General features: G+C 47.7%; 1 protein-coding gene across 2 annotated transcripts in view; it reads left to right on the top strand.

The window, feature by feature from the left end:
- The first annotated feature begins 9,040 nt into the window (after positions 1-9,040).
- WIPI2 (WD repeat domain, phosphoinositide interacting 2) overlaps positions 9,041-22,252 on the top strand; it is a 40,653-nt gene continuing 27,441 nt past the window's right edge. Inside the window, exon 1 of one of the 2 annotated variants that reach the window (XM_053276557.1) lies at positions 9,041-9,325. In XM_053276557.1, the coding sequence (XP_053132532.1) occupies positions 9,252-9,325 (74 nt within the window). In that variant the 5' untranslated portion in view covers positions 9,041-9,251. The remainder of the gene's footprint in view (positions 9,326-22,252) is intronic. The other variant, XM_053276556.1, reaches the window with a different exon arrangement.

The following is a 22,252-nucleotide window of genomic DNA, read 5'->3' on the forward strand; positions in this document are numbered from 1 at the left end:
TCACATGGCCTTCCTGCTTCCACGCGGGACATCTTCCCTGCCCGATTACCTCCTCACAACTCTAAATCCTGTGTTGTTTTTAATGGCACAGTCCTAGCGCTAAGCACTCCCTTGAGACCTTCGGTGGATTGAGTTTTTGGCACCCGCAGGAGTTAAGTTCTGGATTTCCCAGGCCTGCCAGGATGACCTTGTCTTGCTCCTTTCTGGCTGCTAGATCTAATGTGTGAGAGTTTCTGTTTCAATCAACACCCCAGCAGGAGGCTTGGCTGCCATGGATAAGGATAAGGCTGCATTGCCAGAGCCTCGGATTTCTGTCCCCCCCCCCCACCAGAGGAATGCATGTGCACCTTCAGCCAGAAGTAAAGGTAAAGTGTGCCATTGAGTCGGTGCCGACTCCTGGCGACCACAGAGCCACATGGTTGTCTTTGGTAGAATACAGGAGGGGTTGACCATGGCCTCCTCCCGCGTAGTATGAGATGATGCCTTTCAGCATCTGCTTATATCGCTGCTGCCCAATAGAGGTGTTTCCCATAGTCTGGGAAACATACCAGCGGGGATTCGAACCAGCAACCTCTTGCTTGCTAAGTCAAGTCATTTCCCCACTGCACCATTAGGTGGTCAGAGGTACACCTAGGTAATTTTGGAGCCTGGACCTAAAGGCCTTTGGAAGCCCCCCTCCTCTGCAAATTAAGCATCATCATGCTCGGCCGAGAGACCACACCACCTGGGACAGGCTAAAGAGGATTTGGGGACCCCCAGGGGCTGTGGAGGCCCTGGACTTCAGCCTTCAGCACCCACATTTAGGAGCCAACCCCCGCCACCGAGAGGTCAGGAGAAAAACATTTGCTGTTGGGGCTGTCCATCTTGGCCTTGGGATCCCACCCCTCCTCTTCTAGCCACACTCCCTCCCCTATTTCCCCACACTCCTTCTGTAAAGAAACGGATCCGAAGTAATATTCAATCATGAAGAGGAGTGCCCAAATCCCAACTTGGCAAAGAGGCACCTTCTGATGTGGTGATTCTCTTTATTTAGCAGGGGGAGAGTAACTGGCCCTCTCCACCTCCAGCACAAGACCTCCAGTGACTGTTGCTGGTGTCTATCTGATGTTTCTTTTTCGATTGTGAGCCCTTTGGGGACAGGGATCCATCTTATTCATTCATTCATTCATTCATTTATTATTCCTCTGTGTAAACCGCCCTGAGCCATTTTTGGAAGGGTGGTATAGAAATCAATCAATCAATCAATCAATCAACTCACGGCGACTCTGGGCGGTGCACAAAATATAACAAAATCACAAAAATGAACAGAGTTTAACGAGATCACAATGAAATCACACACACACACACACACAAACACACACACAAACACACAAACCCCAACAAAATCACAATAAAGTCACAGTACAGTCACAATTAAAATAAAGCAATATATTTGACAACCTCGAAAGGCTAGGCCATTTCAAGGCGAGATCTGGCACAATCAACAATATAGATTCAAGATAGATGCAGAAGCCAAACACCCCTCTGCTCTCACCAGCAGGGCCCAGCTGGCCTGGATGACCCACTAAGCCAGGGAAAGAAGGAGCCACATGTAGGCTTCAGGTAGGCTTGGAAGGAGGTAGCAAGGCCTAAGAGTTCAGCTTCTGCAGTTCCAGGAGGAAGGTCCCAGTCCAGACCTCTCAGGCCACATAGCAGGCAGGAGGGAGGCAACGTCCCCCAGATCTCCTGCAACAACAGATCTTCCCTTCGCTTTTGGCACTAAACAGAACTGTAAAGTATTGTAAAGGAGAGTTGGTCTTGTGGGGAAGAGCACGGATGGTCCCCTTTGTTAAGCAGAGTTCACCCTGGTTTGCATTTGAATGGGAGACTACATGGGTGAGCCCTGGAAGGTGAGCCTTAGGGAATGGAATCATAGCTCAGTGGGAGAATCCCTGCATGATGTGTGCCTGCAGAAAGTTCCAAATTATCTCCCCCCGGCAGCACCTATAGGTTGGGCTGGGAGAGACAGTCCTGCCTGTAACCTTAGAGAAGCCACTGCCAGTCTGTGCAGACAATACTGAGCTAGATGGACCAAGCGTCTGACTCAGTAGAAAGCAGCTTCCTATGCAAGAAGCAGCCTCCTAATGTTAGAAGGGAGAGATTCCCCCTGTAGCTTGTCTCTTGGTTAGGTCATTTTTACTGGACACCAGAATCAAAGTTTCGAACAAAGCTTTATTTCATGCTAGTGAAAGCTTCTGAGTGTGGCCGCCCCCACTGGCAGTTCATGTGTCTTATATACTGTGCAATTAGCAACTTTTGCCCCTGCGCATTGTATACAAGCCAAAGCGTTACTTTTAACCCCAAAGGTGGATATTTTGCTTCCAAGTGCCATGTTTCTCACGCACACTTCTCAAGAGATCTGGCTTGTGGCTTTGGCCTGGTTCCGCTCCCCGTGGAGACATACTTTCAAACCGTGTCAAATATCCTCAAGGCGAAGTGGGGGAGATCAGCAGCCTGCGTCATTGATAAGATGCATACAGCTTGTGCTGTGCAAACCAATTGTGCTTTTTGGCTGTTGGAGAGCTATTTGCAAATAATATTCCAACACTAAGTTCCTGTTAGCCACCTAATTTAATTAGTTTTAATTGTTTTAATGCTGTAACCTGGTTTTCAGGGTTTTAATTGTTCTGATGGTTTAATTGTTTTTTGGTGATGTTTTAATTGTTAATTGATGTTTTATATTTATATTTCTGTTTTAATTGTTATTGGGTTTGATGGTTTCTGTTTTAATTGTAAACCGCCCTGAGCCATTTCAGAAGAGCAGTATCAAAACTGAATGAATGAATAAATAAATAATGGCACAGCGGGGAAATGACTTGACTAGCAAGCCAGAGGTTGTTGGTTCGAATCCCCACTGGTATGTTCCCCAGACTATGGGGAACACCTCTATCGGGCAGCAGCAATATAGGAAGATGCTGAAAGGCATCATCTCCTACTGCACGGGAGACGGCAATGATAAACCTCTCCTGTATTCTACTAAAGACAACCTCAGAGTTCTGTGGTCGCCAGGAGTTGACACCAACTTGACAGCACACTTTACCTTTATTTTCTAGTTGATCTCACCCTTAACCCCAGCCGCACCCATTGTGGAAAACCCAGAAGTCATCTCTACAGCACTCACAGAAACACCACAGGAGCAGTAGCTGTGCCACTTTTATTTTCCAAAGTTCCAGCCCCTCTGGCTGAGTGTTTCTGAGCATATGCAGAGTGCCTCCCCCTCAGTAGAAGAAAAGATTTGCAGGCTGCAATCCCAGGAAGAGCTACTAGGAGTAAGACCTGTAGAATGCAATAGGATGTATTTCTGAGTAAATATAGCATATAGCATCACGTCTGCAAAATCCTAGCCAGGTGGAAACCCTAGCCGCGAGGTGCTGGAGGGACCGTGCACAGTGTCCTTTTGCGAACTTGCCTCCTGCCCCAGGGGCTGCGAAGTTCCTCAGGGATGAGAGACACCTGAAATAAACCACCAGGACAAAAATAGAACCGCTCCTAAGGGCAAGAGAGGAGCTGAATGAAAAATAAGCTACTATTTTTAAAGCCTGGATCCGGTTGTTATGGCAACTAGTGTCTCTTAAAGCAGACAGCAGAATTGACTTGTGGATTGTGGATTGACTCAAGGGATAAAGATTTGGTGCTTACAGAAAGATGGGCCCAAAAGGACTTAAATCAGGGGTAGGAAACAGAGGAAGCTGCTATATACTGAGTCAGACCCTTGATCCATCGAGCTCAGTCTTGTCTTCACAGACTGGCAGCGGCTTCTCCAAGGTTGTAGGTAGGAGTCTCTCCCAGCTCTATCTGGAGATGCTGCCAGGGAGGGAATTTGGAACCTTCTGCATGCAAGCCTGCAGATGCTCTTCCCAGAGCGGCCCCTTAAGGGGAATATCTTACCATGCTCACACATGTAGTCTCCCATTCAAATGCAAACCACAACAGATGCTGCTTAGCAAAGGGGACAAGCCATGCTTGCTTCCACAAGACAAGATGTGGATGAGCCAGCGTGGTGTAGTGGTTAGAGTGCTGGACTAGGACCGGGGAGACCCGAGTTCAAATCCCCATTCAGCCATGAGACTTGCTGGGTGACACTGGGCCAGTCACTTCTCTCTCCGCCTAGCCTACTTCACAGGGTTGTTGTGAGGAGAAACTCAAGTATGTAGTACACCGCTCTGGGCTCCTTGGAGGAAGAGCGGGATAGAAATGTTAAAAAAAAATTAAAAAAATGATGGGAGTTGTAGTCCAGCAACAGCTGGGGACCTAAGTTTGAAGACCCTTTGTCTAGAAGGGGTTAGCAGTCACCCCAGACAGACTCCCTGTCACCTGCATAGTATTTATCCCATCTTGAGTCTAGGGGTCTGGTTTCGTCCACTCATCCCCAAAGGAAACAAACTCACGTTGCAGCTGAAACGATGCACTTTCTTGTAAGAGTCCTACTGACAAACCAAAGATCACCACCACATCGCCCCTTTTCTCAAAATTTGGCTTGTTTTACTTGTGATTATTAACGGCTACATTTCTATTCTTGTTGCTTCATTATGTATTGTGGACTTCCTATTTGTTTTATTGTAACTTATGAATAGTTACTTGGGACAATGTGGAAAGCAATGAATAAAGACTAAAAATAAAAGAAATAAAATCAAAATGTTCCCAAATAAGCAGGCACAGAAAGGCAGGGTCAGGGTCAGTGTGAAAGTGCTTTAATTCTCAAAGTTGGGACCCCAGATATTGTTGGACTATGGTGGCCTGGTATGGTGGGTGGGAATGATGGGAGTTGTAGTCCAACTCAACTTTCAGAACATCTAGATTAAGGCATGTTGTTGTTTTGAGGTTCTGGAGCAGTAGAAATAAATAAATAAATCTAAGCAGGCTGCAAAGTGACATAACACTTGGTACCCCCTCTCTGCTGAGATTACAGGAATAGCGGAACCTGCTATCTACTGAGTCAGACCATCGGTTCCTCTAGCTCAGTATTGTCTACACTGACTGGCAGCAGCTCTCCAAGGTTTCAGGCAGCAGTCTTTCCCAGCCCTACCTGTAGATGCTGCCAGTGATTTTAGCTGGAACCTTTTGCATGCAAAGCAGATGCTCTAGCACTGAGCTGCAGCCCCAGCCCTTTTCACTTGCAAAACACTTATAATACACGCAAAAGTCTGCAAAAGATTGTGATGATCAACTTTCTTTAATGGCTGGTTGCCAGTCTTTATTTGCTACGTGCTTGCGGCCTCCAGTGGTAACAAACGGAACCGCAAGAAAGACCAATGAGCATCTTACTGGTATGAGCAAGATGTCTCCATGGGTTCATACATATTTGCAGCAAAACATTGTAGAACAGCCTTCCATAGAGAAAACCTAATGTTAATATTAACTTAATGTATGTGATGTGGGGGAAGTATGTTGCGTGGACAACCTAGAAGTGTTGCAAAGATATCCTTAAAGAGATATCTTGCTTTCGAAGAAGACAGAAGTCAACTCTGTCCCCCAAACCCAGAGGTCATCACAAGAGGCCAGAGCCATTAGTATTAAAATGCAAATAAAATTGGAAATAGTGAAGGCCATGGATGCAATAAAGCTCTTTATATGAAACCTTTGAGTTAAAGTTGAATTTAATATACAAGATTAAAAACAAAAAGGCTGGGAAATTTAGGAGCAAAAAAGGGAAGTACTTTTTCATGCAGAGAATAATTAATCTATGGAATTCTCTGCCACGGGATGTGGTGATGGCTACATCCCGGCTTTAAAAGGGGGCCAGACAAATTCCTGGAGGAAAAGTCTATCAATGGCTACTGGTCTGATGGCTATAGGCCACCTCCAGTCTCAAAGACAAGATGCCTCTGAATACCAGTTGCAGGGGAGCAACCGCAAGAGAGAGGGCATGCCCTCACCTCTGGCCCGTGGGCTTCCCAGAGGCACCTGATGGGCCTCTGTCTTTTCCTGGTGGGAAACAGGATGCTGGACCCAATAGGCCTTGGGCCCAATCCAGAAGGACTGTTCTTGTGTTATGTATGTTCTTAGTTGTCGAGCCTGTTTCAATACTTTAGTAAGCTACCTTGTGAACACAAGTGTGAGAAGCTGCAATATGAACGGAGCACTGGGCTGAACATAAGAACAGCCCCGCTGGATCAGGCCCGAGGCCTCTCTAGTCCAACATCCTGTCTCCCACAATGGCCCACCAGATACTCTGGGAAGCCACACAACCAAAAGATGAAGGCAAGCCCCCTTTCCTGCTGTAGTGGCAGGGCCTAGCCTTGTCGCCCACTGTGCTCTTTCCCATGGAGGCAACCGCCTTACCCTGCCTCACAGAAGAGCAGCCCTGTCCCTTTCCATTTGGCTAGCAGTGTTCTGAAGCAGACCAGTCCAGGCTCGCAAGCGGCAAAGCCAGACCGACCGCCGGAATGCAACCAACAGCTTGGGAAATTAACAAGCCCTTAGCAGCGCTTTCCTCCCACAAAGCTCTCAATTCAATCTTGTGGCTCTTTAATATCTGTTCTCTCCGATCGCTGTCTGCTGCTCCACATGAAAACCGATCCTGACATCCCCAGAAGAGGCAGATGTGTTCTGCTTATCAGCTAACGGAGAAGCCTGCAGAGGTAAGCCTTCAGCAGCAGCTGTTTTTAATCAGGCAACCTCCGCCGGTCTCCTCTCCTCTCAGCCTGTCTCCTCTGTAATCCAATTCAGATCAATGGCTGATGAAGTTAGAAATGGCCTGAAGGAACACAATCATTTCCCCCTCCGCTCTGATTTTTGTAAATGAACATTAACATCGTCTGGGAAGCCTTTCACCACAGAGAAATTACATTTAGAAAGAGAATGCTGTAAACACTAAATATGTAATCCTGAATTCAACTTGTCTTAAATAAGCTTTCTCTCTCTCTCTCTCTTTCTTTCTTTCTCTTTCTTTCTTTCTCTCTCTCTCATAAGAACAGCCGTGCTGGATCAGGCCCAAGAAGGCCCATCTAGTCCAGCATCCTGTTTCTCACAATGGCCCACCAGATGCCTCTGGAAGCCACAGGCAGGAGTTGAGGGCATGCCCTCTCTCCTGCTGTTGCTCCCCTGCAACTGGTACTCGGAGGCATCCTGCCTCTGAGGCTGGAGGTGGCCTATAGCCCCCTGGCTAGTAGCCATTGATAGACCTCTCCTCCATGAAGTTATCCAAACCCCTCTTAAAGCCATCCAGGTTGTTGGCTGTCACCACATCTCATGGCAGTGAATTCCACAAGTCGATTATGCGTTGTGTGAAAAAGTACTTCCGTGTGTTGGTCCTAGATTTCCCGGCCATCAATTTCATGGTATGACCCCCTAGTTCTAGCGTTATGTGAGAGGGAGAAGAATTTCTCTCTATCCACTTTCTTCACACCATGCATGATTTTATAGACCTCTATCATGTCTCCCTGCAGTCATCTTTTTTCTAAACTAAAAAGCCCCAGGTGTTGTAGTCTTGCCTCATAAGGAAGGTGCTCCAGGCCTCTGATCATCTTGTTTGCCCTCATTGTACCTTCTACAATGTCCTTTTTTAGATGTGGTGACCAGAATTGTACGCAGCACTCCAAATTGTGGTACATATGTGTGTGTTAGAGCGCAGGATAGGAAGCTGGACCATTGGTCCTTCTAGCTTGATATTAGGCTAGTTCACACGATCAGTAATAGGGTACAACAAGCATCCTACCCACATTTGGGAGCTGTGCAATCTCATATAGATAAATGTCAGGCCCACATCCGCAGGAGGGCCATAGTTTAAGCCCTGTCAGCTCTGGACTCGGGCATTTAAAGTCAAGGCAGCTGATGACAAGGGTTGCCAGGATTCCCCTGGAGAGGGAACCGGCTGCCCATAGTGAGCCAAGAGGAGGACGAAGGTGATGAAGTAACCTCCTCCCCTGGCTTACTCTGAGGCTGACATTGGCTGTTCTCACCCTGGGATTCTGGAGTCACACAGATCACCAAGCATCATGCCTTTTGTGTTTATTGATTGCAGACAATTTATAACAATAATAAAATATCACATAAATGTTGCTAAAAGGCTGATTCGATCTCTTACCATTTCCCTCTGTATACAAACTTTGATGGTTATCCGACTCAGCAAACATCAGGAGTTAAGCAAACATTCTCTACTGCAGTAACCTCTGCTCTTTTTCAAGCGGGGGCCATTTGGGCAAAAAACTTTGTGTGAGAGATTATACAAAACTTGACTTGCCAAAACCATGATAAAGGGGTATAAAATATCTCACATACACACTTATAGTTTTGGGACTGCACAGATTTAGTTCATCCCATTAAAATGAATGGGATTTAAATTAGTCCTGACTGGCTTCAAGTTAGTAACTTGTCCCATTGCTTTCTACAGCGTTTAGTCCATGGCCGACTAGCCTGGATGCTGCCCACAGTAATAATGTAATAATATTTAAATTAGTGTTTTAGTTGCTTTATTGTACTGAGCATCGTTTCTGTCTTAGGTTATATGTTACTTGCTAAAACAGCATCCTCCTGTCTTAGGTTATATGTTACTTGCTAAAACCTTAATCAATAAGAGGGGCATCAAATAGTCCCCTTTATTTATTATGCTATTAGTAATTAATAATGCAAATATTTTTTCAATTAGTGTTTTAATTGCATTATTGTACAGAGTATTCTCTTATTCTCATATATTGAACTGACTGTCTGTCTCGGGCTAAATAAAACGTTAGTTGCTGAAACCATAAATAAGAGAGGCATCAAATAGCCCCCTTTATTATACTTTTTAGTAATTAATAATATATTTATGCTAATTAGTGTTTTGATTGCTTTATTGTACTGAGTACCCTTTTATCTTATATACTGAACTGACTTCCTCTCTTAGTTTATCTAGAAAGCTGCTTGCTAAGACCATGATAAATAATAAATAAATGCTGGGGGGAAATAGCAGAGACACACGAGAAGCAGCAGTCTCAAGAGAGGGAGAAAAGCCACGCATGCGCGAGACTCCCCCTAGGAAAAGCGCAGGCGCATCAGCGTTTAGGCGGACGACTGGGAGCTCGCCGGCGCAGGGCGCCTGCGCGGCAGCGAGGAGCATTTTGGGAAGGGGCGGGATGGCGCAGGCGCGCTCAGGTCCCGGTAGCTCCTGCAGCGTAAACAAGGCAGTGCGGAGAGGGATGAGGAAGCGGCCGGAGCCGAGCGGGGCTGGGAGCCGCCGAGGCTGAGCCTCTCCCCCGCTGGCCGTCCGCCCGGGAGGAGCCCCGAGAAGCGCCATGAACTTGGCCAGTCAGAGCGGCGAGGCCGGCGCCGGCCAACTGCTCTTCGCCAACTTCAACCAGGACAACACGTAAGAGGGGGCGTGGCCAGAGGAGCCGGCGGGGGAGGGGGCGCGCGGGGGAGGCGCTGCGGGGTGGTGACGTCACCGCCTCCCCCTGTCTCGCGGGCTCCCCCTGTCGCCGTTGAGCTGCATCGCGCCCCTCTCCGTCCCTGGCGCTTTGCAGAGGACGAGAGGGCCGACCTCTGCCCCGAGGGGCTTGCAGTCTGTAGAGACACTGACACCAGGAAGAGCACGGAGGGAAGGGAAGGAGGCGGGGGCTCATCGAGAGTGCGGACTGTGTAGTCCTCTTAATGTTAGGTCCTTTTCCCAAGAGTGCTTGCAGTTGAGGTATTGACTCCAGCAGGAGGAAAGGGAGGGGAGGCAGGGCTGGTCTTTGTGGTAGCAAGCGTGCGTTGTCCCCTCTGCTAAGCAGGTCCTCCCCTGGTTTGCATTTGGATGGGAGACACCATGCGTGAGCACTGTAAGATATTCCCCTTCGGGGATGGGGCTGCTCTGATATGAGCATATGAGGTCCCAGCTTCGTTCCTTGGCAGCATCTCCAAGATAGGGCTGAGAGTCTTGGGGAAGCTGCTGCCAGTCTGTGTAGACTGAATGCTAAGCTAGATGGACCAAGGGTCTGACTTGGTGGCAGGCCGCTTCCCATGTTCCAGGGGCTTAAGCCAATGGGATGGATGTGCAGTCCTCTTAGAACAAGGTTACTGACGGACTTACAGATGACGATATTAACGCTGAGGGGACTACAGTAGTTGGGGAGGGAAACGAAGGCAGGAGGTGAAACGTGGGGAGAAATCTGTGTTTATAGGAGCTAGGTCTAGTTCCAGTAGGTGGCTGGGACTGGGGGCTTGTACCAAAAGTAATATGATGGATATTTATATTCTGCTTTTCAACAAAAGTTCCCAATGCGATTTACATAGATATAAATAAATAAAATGGCTCCCTGCCTCCACAATCTAAAAAAGAAACAGAAGATAGACACCAGCAACAGCCACTGCTAGGATGCTGTGCTGGGGATGGATAGGGCCAATTGCTCTCCCCCTGCTCACTAAAGAGAACTGCCACTCTTAAAAGGTGCTTCTTTGCTCCCTTAGCAGGGGATTAAAAAGGAGGGTGATATTTGGAGGAAGTAAGAGGTCTGAATGGAGGTGCCTTGATGTCTTTTCTTTATGACTACGGTACTGCACTTGTTTGTTTGGGACTGAAACACTGCTGAATATGGGGGGTGGGGGGGTTATGAGTAAATATGCTTGGAATCTGTTCTTGAGCCTGCCTTGTGCCAGATCAGACCAGCAATCTGTCTAGCCCAGCACTGTCTATTTTGTCTGGCTGCAGCTCTCCCAGGTTTCAGGCAGAACAAGATCTTCCCCAGTCCTCCCAAGATCCTGTTTTAACTGGCGATGTCAGGAGTTGAACCCGGGACCTTCAGTGTGCAAAGCATGTGCTCTACTAATTAGGCTCATTAAACCCATGGAAAAAAAGACACACAGAGGAAGGGTTGGAAATTATGGGGAGGGGGCAGGGTTCCCTGTAACAGGAATTACCAGACGTTGACTACAACTCCCATCACCTCCAAGCCAAAGGCCATTGTAGATGGGGATGATTGGAGTTGCAGCCAACAACATCTTATAGGAAACTGCCTTTTATGGAGTCAGACCCTTGGCCCCATCTAACTCAGTATTGTCTTCACAGACTGGCAGCAGCTTCTCCAAGGCTGCAGGCAGGAATCTCTCTCAGCCCTCTCTTGGAGATGCTGCCCGGGAGGGAACTTGGAGCCTAGATGCTCTTCCCAGAGCAGCCCTACCTTAAAGTGCTCACATGTAATCCCTGTTGCAGGTAACACTGATGGGGAAGTGTACAAATAGGACGCTATCCTCAACACCTTCCTCCCCTACATTATGATCAGTGTTCCCTCTTAACAGGGATTCCTGGACGTTGTTGACTACAACTCCCAGAACCCCCAAGCAAAAGCCATTGCAACTCTCCCAGAATCTGTCTGGTGGCTGTGGGCCATCTCCAGCCTCAATACCATTTGCAGGGGAGCACCAGCAGGAGAGAGGGCATGTACATACTTCTTGCCTGTGAGCTCCCCAGAGGCATCTGGTGGGCCACTGTGTGAAACAGGATGCTGGACTAGATGGGCTTCCTTGGGCTTGATCCAGCTGGGATGTTCTTAACATCTGGGAATCCCTGTTAGATGGAACACTGATCATGATTTCCTCTATGAATCTGTCTAACTTTCTTTTAAGCCATCTAAGCTGGTGGGATTCCAAACATTAATCATGCAGTGCGTCAAGAAGGCCCTTTTCTTTGTCCCGAACCTCCTGCTAGTCAGTTTCAGCAGATAACTCCCAAGTTCACAAGGGAAGGAGACAAATGTTTCTCCACCCACGTTCTCCACCTCATGCATAATTTTCCAAACCTCTGATGATATCTCCGGTTAGCCAAAAGCTTTATCCTTTTGTCACAAGTCCTAGACTGAGAACTGGGTTAAGTGAGTGGACTGCAACATTCTAAATGCAGGGCATAATGCAACCTTACAGCCAGTGGCATATCCGGTCTGGATCAGTGCGTGCACTCCACTTACACCGGTGCTGAGAGATTCATGTGTTTCAGATTCCTCTTGAACCTGACGTCATGGTTTCGGAATTCCTTTTGTGAGAATGCCTGGAGATGTAATGTTTTTGCAATGTTTGCTTCATTTACAAATATACAAGTAGGGTGTAAGTTGAAAGCAGATGAGCTCTCCACCAAGGTAGCAGATCCCCAGAGAGAGGCGCTTCACTCCCTGGAATAGCAGCTCTCTCTGTTCAGGCCAGCATAGTGTTTTGGTTTTTTTAGTGGTTGTGGCTGGTGTCTTCTATTCACATACCCTCTCTTTTTTTAAAGATCATGAACCATTTTGGGAGTCATTTCCCTATTGCTTTTGCTATGTAAACTGCTCTGAGGGGGGAAAGCAGTGTATAAATATTTTAAATGATAACTTGCAGCTTTCTCTCTTCTCTCCCCCACTCACCCTTCCCAAGTTCAAAAACTGTGAACTTGCTGTTTTTTCACATGCAATCTGCCAAACACTCATGTCTGTTCCTGTAGCTGAATTGTCCATTGAGGGGTTCACTCACAGCTCTTAAGGGTGAAGCGCCTCTTCTGGAATCCCAGACTCTGATCAGGTGACACTCCCAGGGAAAACCGTAGTGGTAAACCTATGAGTGCAGTATCACAAGAGCATATCTAGGCCTTTCACTGTTTCTCCAGGCAATGAAAGCAGAACGGAAGTCGTGCCGCGCAGTTTCTGAAGTGGTTCTCTTCCTCACTGTCACATGTGTAAAGATGTTGGAAGAGCCCTAGTTGTAAATTCAAAAGCTACACAGTAAAATAATACTCTTACTGGGACCAACTAAAATGAAATGAGCAGGGAAAGGGGAAATAGTAACTTCTTGTGACTAACCGGGCTAGTAACAGCTGACAGCTCTGTTGTCCAAGTTCTGACCCATCCCAAATGAGTACAGTTTAAGGGTGTTTGTAACACTTCCAAAGACTCTCACACTGTGATTTTCCACATTTGTTTGTTTTTACATTTATAGCCCACTCTTCCTCCAAGGAGCCCAGATCAGTGTAGTAGTAATGTTTATTACAGTCAAAAGACCCAAAACAACAAAAGAATAACATCTGTTTCTTTGGTATACCATTAAATAGACAGTTATTTAAGATATTAATTTCCTCCTATGTTTAATCACAGCTGCTAAGAATTTAGCTAGAGCAAGAGTTAAATCCAAGGAGCCCAGATCAGTGTACATGGTTATATTTATCCTCACAACAACCCTGTGAGGGAGGTTAGGCTGAGAGATAAGGGACGGGCCCAGAGTCACTCGGTGCGTTTCATGGCTGATTGGGGATTTGAACTCTGGTTTTCTGGGTCCTTGACCAACATTCTAACCACTACACCACACTAGCTCTTGTGTAACATAGGAAGCGGGCTTATACCAAGTCAGACCACTGGTCCTTCTAGCTCAGGATTGTCTACACTGACTGGCAGCAGCTCTCCAAGGTTTCAGGCAGGAGTCTTTCCCAGCCCTACCTGATGGTGCTGCTAGGGGTTGAACCTTTCTGCATGCAAAGCAGATGCTCTGCCATTGAACTATGGCCCCATTCCTGCATTTGGGGGGAACACTATTTTTTCTCTTCCCCCCCCCCAAATACCTAACCTTTGGACAAGTGCTTTAAGCTTCTAGATCCTGCTGTGGATGGATCCAGGTTGTTATCTTCTCTCCACTATAAAATGGAGAGCCAAAGCACCTGGCTGCACCTGTGGCAAAAACAGGCAAAGAAATGATAGCCTCCCAAGTGTCTGTTTCTCTGTTTTCTCTAGGAACAAAGTTTGTATGCCAAAAAGCTGGCTCTTGCCACCAAATCTCACCCTGCCATGGCCTCTCTCTTGTGGGGTCTTGTTGCTGAAATAACAGCAGCCCTTCTGGATGAGGCCCGAGGCCTGATCCAGCGCCCTGTTTCCCACAGGGGCCCACCAGATGCTTCTGGGAAGCTCAGAGGCAAGAGATGAAGGCAGGCCCCTCTGAAACTGGTATTCAGGTGGCATCCTGCCTCTGGGCCCGGAGGGAACCACCCGCCCTCCATGACCTCGTTTAATCCCTCTTGGAAGCCATAGAAAGGCCACCCCCACATTCCGTGGCAGAGAATTCCATAGCTGAATGGTGCGCTGTGTGGGGAAAGTCCTTCCTTTTGCTGGTCCTAAATTTCCTGGCCGTCAGTTTCATGGGATGATGGTGATGTTGGCGGGTGGTTCGTGGAGAGGGCAGAAAGACCGGGAGAGCAAGGGGCAAAAGTCAAGAAACTGGACGTTTAGGCTTAACAGCTGTCTTCACACGTGGAGCTGGCATGATGTGCAGTGGATTTCCAGCTCGTGATCAGGTGCTTGATTGTTGTGCACTCTCTGTCCACTGGTGATTTCTTAAGGGCCCGGAACCGGCCTGTTTGTTGTAATGCATTTTGTGATTGTGTGGCGTCTTTGCAAAGGGCAGTAACTGCCAAACGGAACCGCTTCTTCTAGCAGCCCAGTCGGATGCATGTTGACTCAGAACTGATTTCACTGGGATTTACTCGCTAGTTTGTGTGCACGGGATTGCAACTCTCCTCTGGTGTCTTCTCGGTCCTGTTTGCCTGCCTGAGGCCTTGCTCATACGATCCTGAGGTGGTAAGCTTGAATGATCTGCAGTCTGTGGGAGGTGAGTCAGAGGCAGTGTTCCCTCTAACAGGATTCCCAGATGTTGTTGACGACAACTCCCATAGTCTGCAGGCAAAAGCCTTTGCAGCTGGGGATTCTGGGAGTTGTCGGCAACAACATCTGGGAATCTCTGTTAAGAGGGAACACTGGTCAGAGGGTAAAGTGGATGAAGGGTTGTCCCCACCAGATAGTTGGGGCTCTTGACTGCTCTCTGGAACCTGCATAAGAAGCTGCCTTCTACCGAGTCAGACCTTTGGCCCACCTAGCTCTGCTCTGACTGGCAGCATCTCTCCCAGGTTTCAGGCAGGAGTCTCTCCCAGCCCTACCTGGAGATGCTGCCAGAGACCGAATCTGGGACCTTCTGCATGCAAAGCAGAGGCTCTACCACTGAGCTACAGTCCGCGTCCCTCTTATAAGATGCTGCTGTCTACTGAGTCAGACCATTGGTCCGTCTGGCTCAGTACTGTCTACACTGACTGGCAGCAGCTTTCCAGGGTTTCAGGTAGGAGTCTTTCCCAGCCCTACTTGAAGATCCCATCAGGGACTGAAAACCTGGGACACCTTCTGCATGCAGAGTAGACCTGCTGCTAAGCTACAGCCCCGATTCTGTTTTAGGTAGTCAATGGAAGCCAGTGACTTTCACACATTAGGGCATCCTTTCCACACTGACCCACCTGCTGAAGGACCCCAAATGTCTGCTGCAGAGCCCCACAGCGTTGTGGGAGGTCCTCGGGTCTCCCCTCTGTCCTGAGGACACCCCCCCTCCGCCCCTGGGTCAGTCAGTCAGAATTGCTTGACACCAGGGTTCCCTGTAACGGGGATTCCTCACTGGCAAGGGCATGTGGAAAGGGTCCTCTGAAGGCAGGACATCTGGAAGCGGCTGGCCTAGAGCGCACGCTCAGGGCATGCAGGGAAACAGTGAACTCAGAAGTCTTGTCTTGTGGCTGAAGCCCTCACCATTATCCCACAAGAGCAGAGACATATCACACACACACACACACACACACACACACACACACACACACACACACACAGAGAACGTGTCATGGCCTGATCAGCGCTCCTGTAGCTGCTGTATTTATTTTTTAAAAGACGAAAGCGTAAATCACACTTTAGTGTTGCATGTGAGTTGACCCTCAGCTGATGGAGAACTGGTCTTGTTTGCTAAGCAGGGTCTGCCCTGGTTGCTTATGAATGGGAGACTACATGTGTGAGCAGTGGAAGATATTCCCCTCAGGGGATGGAGCCGCCGCTCTGGGAAGAACAGAAGGTTCCAGGTTCCCTCCCTGACAGGCATCATCTCCAAGATAGGGCTGAGAGAGATTCCTGCCTGCAGCCTTGGAGAAGCTGCTGCCAGTCTGTGAAGACAATACTGAGCTAGGTGGACCAAGGGTCTGACTCGGTATATGGCAGCTTTCTGTGTTCCTATGCCATTCCTGAGCCCGTTGTTGAGCTCCTTGTATGCTTTTCAGGAGCCTGGGATATCACTGATGAAAATCATTGATGAAGGTCATGGTTTTTTAGTTAGGTATGTATAAGGTAAAGGTAAAGTTGTGCCGTTGAGTGGGTGTCGACTCCTGGCGCCCACAGAGCCCTGTGGTTGTCTTTGGGAGAATACAGGAGGGGTTGACCATGGTCTCCTCCCACACAGTATGAGATAATGATGCCTTTCAGCATCTTCCTATATCACTGCTGCCTGACATAGGTGTTCCCCATAGTCTGGGAAACATACCAGTGGAGATTTGAACCGGCAACCTCTTGCTCCCCAGGCAAGTTACTTCCCCGTTAGGTGGCTACTAGGTATGTCTATAGGTAGGCATAAAACAAGAATTTGCAACTTGCTTCTACAGGGCTCGGCGGATCCCAGGCACCAGGGAGCCATGGCCCCTAGAATTTTAAGCAGGGCATAGAGACTAGCATATGCCAAGGTAGAGGTATTCTAGAAAGTCTTTCTCTCTGCCAGGCGGCCTTCTTTCTCTTCTGTGTTACCTGTAAAGGGGATCAAGAGAAGCCCATTGACTCTCTTTTCGTGCTACAGTGTCTGGGTAAGGCATACTGCTCAAACACAGTCCAAGTCGTTTGTTTGCGGTAACAACCCTAAATGAACAGCGCTGTGGCTCTCTGGTTGTATACAATATCTGCGGTCTCAGGGTCTCTCTCTCTCTCTCTCTGTTTGGATTTCTCTACCAGATCTTCAGTTGGTGGGAGAGGGGAGATGATTTTGCCAGGGCAGAACAGAACTGCAGCGCTGCAGAGACCTTCTCTCTGGAATTTAAAGTGGCGTGAACGTAGCCTGGCAGAGTTTCGAAATGCTTCGAATATGGCTTATGGGAGAGTCCTAAATGGGCCCTGGGCAATTAAGAAGGGAGGAGTCCCACCACGTCTCAGGAAGTGAATAATACGATGCAATCAGGAGAACTGGGCTATCAGTCAGTTTTGTGAATGACTCCTTTGTCTTCCAGATGAGCAGGGAAGGGCATACAGAAGTCCTTCAGAGAAAGCGTAGGGACATAGGAAGTGGCCTTCTATCGAGGCGGACCCTTGGTCCATCTAGCTCAGTATTGTCTACTCTACACAGACTGTCAGTGTCCTCTCCAAGGCTTCAGACAGGAGTCTTTCCCAGGCCGACCTGGAGATGCTGCCAGGGAAGGAAGGTGGAACCTTCTGCAAGCAAGCACACAGGTGCTCTTTGCAGCAGGACAGCACAACTTCAGCTCTCCAGCTGTTCTTCAACTACAACTCCCATCATCCCCAGTGGCCAATAGCCAAGGATGATGGGAGTTGTGTTCCAACATCTGCAGGAGGGCTGGAGTTGTGCAGCCCTGCCCTAAAGTGTGCCGTCAAGTCAGTTTCGACTCCTGGCACCCGCAGAGCCCTGTGGTTGTCTTTGGTAGAATACAGGAGGGGTTTACCATTGCCTCCTCCCGCGCAGTATGAGATGATGCCTTTCCGCATCTTCCTATATTGCTGCTGTCCGATATAGTAGCAGAGGGGATTCGAACCGGCAGCCTTCTGCTTGTGAGTCAAACCCTAGAGAGAAGGAAAGAACTTGGGGCAAGGAATTGGAATAGGCTAAGAGCTCGGATCTCCCACAGCTGTGAACTTGGGAGGGCAATTCACTTCCCCCTCCATTTCAGCCATTTGCAGTATGAGCGTAGTACTAGGTTGTCTTGTGGTTTGTTGAGAGAACATGTGATCTGAAGCGGCTTGAACCCTGGAGATGCGCTATGTGTTATCGCTCAACTTGAAACCAAAAGAGATGGGGTGTTGACTGTGTCGAACTACAAATGGTCTGTGCATGCAGGGAGAGAAGCGATTCTAGTGCGCTTTTGGTTTTGCTGTCAGGCCAAGCCTCAACAGATTTTCTAAAGATCTTGGCAAAGAGGCACCTTTTAACGTGGCGATTCTCTTTATTTAGCAGGGGGAGAGCACCTGGCCCTCTCCACCCCCAGCACAGTACCTTGAGTGACTGGTTGCTGGTGTCTATCTTGTGTTTCTTTTAGATTGTGAGCCCTTTGGGGACAGGGAGCCATCTTATTTATTTATTATTTCTCTGTGTAAACTGCCCGGAGCCATTTTTGAAGGAGCGGTATAGAAATAGAATGAATGAATGAATAAGATTTTGGAGCCTGCCTGCCTGCCCTCTGCTTCCGGGGGGGGGGGGCAGGCAGACTATCTCCGAGCAATGCCCTCTACTCAAAGGAAGCTGCCTTCTAGAGTCAGACCATCGGTCCATCTGGCTCAGTATTGTCTACACTGACTGGCAGCAGCTCTCTGAGTTTTCAGGCCGGAGTCTCTCCTAGCCCTGCTAACTGGGCAAAGAGGCAACATTTTCAAATGGTGATTCTCTTTATTGAGCAGGGGGAGAGCAGCTGGCCCTCTCCATCCCCAGCACAGCATCCCTCCAGTGGCTGTTGCTGGTGTCTATCTTTTCTTTTTAGATTGTGAGCCCAGGGATCTATCTTATTTATGTATGTGTTTATTTCTCTATGTAAACCACTTTGGTAACTTTTGTTTAAAAATGGTATTAAAATATTGCTATTGGTAGTAGTACTTGGAGATGCCAAGGAACAAACCTGGCACCTTCTTCATGGGAGTCGATGCTCTACCACTGAGCTACGGCCCCCTTCCCTAATACAGGGGCGGGCCACGTGTCGTTCTCCAGATGCTGCTGAACTACAACTCCCACTATCCCCAGCTGTAATAAATTGTGTCTGGGGCTGATGGGAGTTGTTGTTGTTGTTGTTAGTTCGATTTCTATACTGCCCTTCAAAAAAAAATGGCTCAGCGTGGTTTACACAGAGAAATAATAAATAAGTAAGTAAGATGGATGCCTGTCCCCAAAGGGCTCACAATCGAAAAGAAACATGAGAGATACCAGCACCAGTCACTGGAGATACTGTGCTGGGAGTGAATAGGGCCAGTTATTCTCTCCCTGCTAAATAAAGAGAATCACCATATTAAAAGGTGCCTTTTTGCCAAGTTAGCAGGGGTTGTAGTTCAGCAACATCTGGAGAGCCACACGTGGCCTGCCCTGCCATCTTACAATGCTGGTATGCTGTCGCTCATCCAAATGCAAACCAAGGTGCACCCTGCTTAATAAAGGGGGCAGTTCATGCCGAGTTTTGGGTGGCGTAAAAATATGTTAAATAGAAAAATATGAATAAATAAGACCAGCTCTCCACCCCAAGAGCGCCATTGGAGGTGTGGGTTCCTTGCTTGCTCCCTTCTCCTCCTCCTCCTAGTTGTGTCTGTCCGTCGCTGGACTCTGGTGCCATGGTTAAGCCTGCTGGCGCCAAAGTGAGCTGCCGCCTGGGAATGATCAAGCACGGTATTGGGTGGCGTTGTTGTTGTGTTGAAAGAATGGGAGCCTCTAGATCTTGCTGTTGTGGTATGACGTTTTTGGAGTGTGGCTTGCTGAGCGTTCATACTGAAAAGGTTTTGGAATCTTCTGGAGCTGATTATTTTTGTTTGCGACAGTGGGTGTTAGATCATCTAGCGATGTGGGAACAGCTATAAAAGGATATTTTGTGTGTGAGAGATAGAAAAAAGGCCCGAGGCTCTTGTTAAAGTGATGGCTCAGTGATAGGAGTCAAGAGTGTGGCTGTCACGAAGATGACTACTCCGGTGAGCGAAGCCTCCAACCCGGGTTCGGGAGCTGCGGGCACTCCTGATTTGTGATCCTCTGTGAGTCTGAAACCAGGTCCGAGGCAGGGAGCTAGCTGGTCTGTCAAGCCCCCGCTGGGCAGGAAGGTTTCCCCCTTCTACCTTGTTCCAAAGTTGGGGGTGGAATCTGGGTAGGGCGTGCTGGTCCTACCCAGCTGGGGCTTTTTTTTTTCTTTTTTTTTGGATTTCAGATTTTTATTAACTTTTAACAATAATAATAATAACCATAACAATCATAATAAACACAATTACAAAATTGACTTCCCGCGCATCTCTTTTCGTGATAACAACTATAAATTTCACCCTTATTATAAAATCAATTAAAAAAACCCACAAATTTAAACCTTCCACCACCATTAATCTGCCCAACCTGCATTTCAAATATCAAATCCTGCTGTAAGATCCATAGTAGGAAAATAATTCTTTAAATAAACCAAAAAAGGTTCCCAATCTTCCTTGAAACGTTTTAAACTTTGATCTCTAATCAGTGTTGTAAGTTTTGCCATTTCTGCATATTCCAAAATCTTTATCAGCCAATCTTCTTTTGAAGGCAGTTCATTGGTCTTCCATTTCTGTGCATATAATATTCTGGCCGCCGTAGAAGCATACATAAAAAAAAGTTAAATTATTTATAGAAATTGCCCCTTGTGTTATTCCTAGCAGGAAGGATTCTGGCTTCTTAGGAAATGTCACTTTAAGTATCTTCTTTAATTCATTATATATCATGTCCCAATAGGCCTTATCATGTCCCAATAGGCCTTAGCCCTCCCACAGGTCCACCACATATGAAAAAAACTACCTTCAATATGCCCACACTTCCAACATTTGTTTGAAACATTTTTATACATTAATGCCAGTTTTTTGGGCGTTAAATACCATCTATACATCATTTTGTAATAATTTTCCTTCAAAGCATAACAAGCACTAAATTTTAAATCACTTTTCCATAACTTCAGCTGGGGCTTATGAAATGATCCAGCTCCCCAACTCCGAACTTGTTTCAACACACAGAGGATCACAAATTGGAGGCACACACGGCGTCTCCTACCCTAGTAATCCTCATGATAACCTCCCTGTGGTCTCTCAAACAGGAACTTGTAATAAGCTGCCTTCTACTGAGTCAGACCCTTGGTCCATCTGGCTCAGTATCGTTTACCCAGACTGGCAGCGGCTTCTCCAAGGTTGCAGGCAGGAGTCTCTCCCCGACCTCTCTGGAGACACCAGGGAGGGGACTTGGAACCTTCTGCATGCGAAGCAGATGCTCTTCCCAGAGCGGCTCTATCCCCTAATGGGAATATCTTACAGTGCTCACACATGTAGTCTCCCATTCATATGCAAACCAGGACAGACCCTGCTGAGCAAAAGGGACAATTCATGCCTGCCACTACCTCTATCGGGCAGCAGCGATCTAGGAAGATGCTGAAAGGCATCATCTCATACTGCACGGGAGGAGGCCATGGTCAACCCCTCCTGTATTCTCCCAAAGAAAAACCACAGGGCTCTGTGGGCGCCAGGAGTTGACACCGACTCGATGGCACAACTTTACTGTACCACAAGACCAGCTCTGCATTTGTGCTCTGCATGGAGCTATACAGTTCCATTGTTGAAAGCCACCCCCAAAGTTCATGTGTTGGCCCACTGAAAATGAAATTTCCTGCATTTAAGTGGACAGCCCACCCACAGAATATGCTTTTTGTATATGGAAACATTTATATTCCACCTTCCCTGCCAAAAAGCAGTCCAAAGTGCTATACAAGGGTGCAAGCACAACCCAAAGAAAGCAAAATATGCCAAGCAAAATGAAACAATAAAAAACCAAAGCAATCAACAAGCAAATTAAAATCTCACCTGTGTTAGTGGGCGTAGTCGAGACAGATGGAACTGAAATTTGTAAAATTACAGGGGTAAATGAATAGCCACTGTAAATGGAAAAGCAAGATGGGTTAGAAAAGCAGACCACACGGGTATGTTCGCTGTGTTTTTCTCCCATGGTAGCGTCTTCTGAGATGAAGCAAGGCTTTCATATAACTACGAGGCTGATGTGGGAAATGGCTGCCATGTGTTGAAGCGGAGAGGAGAGCTGGTTTTGTGGCAGCCAGCATGACTTGTCCCCTTAGCTAAGCAGGACCTTGCCCTGGTTGCATATGAAAGGGAGACTAGAAGTGTGAGCACTGGAAGATCTTCCTCTCAGGGGATGGAGCCGCTCTGGGAAGAGCATCTAGGCTCCTGCCTGCAACCTTGTGTGAGCATGGTAAGATATTCCCCTTAAGGGGCCGCTCTGGGAAGAGCATCTGCAGGCTTGCATGCAGAAGGTTCCAAATTCCCTCCCTGGCATATCCAGATAGAGCTGCGAGAGACTCCTACCTACAACCTTGGAGAAGCCGCTGCCAGTCTGGGTAGACAATACTAAGCTAGATGGACCAGTGGTCTGACTCAGCATATGGTAGCTTCCTATGTTCCTATGTAAGCTGCCCCTCTCTCCTTCTAGAATGTGTAGCAAAAATTAGTGTGTTAATGGCAGGATACTAATCCTGCAT

The sequence above is a fragment of the Hemicordylus capensis genome, chromosome 13 (assembly GCF_027244095.1).
Source record: "Hemicordylus capensis ecotype Gifberg chromosome 13, rHemCap1.1.pri, whole genome shotgun sequence".
NCBI classification, from domain to species: Eukaryota; Metazoa; Chordata; class Lepidosauria; order Squamata; family Cordylidae; genus Hemicordylus; species Hemicordylus capensis.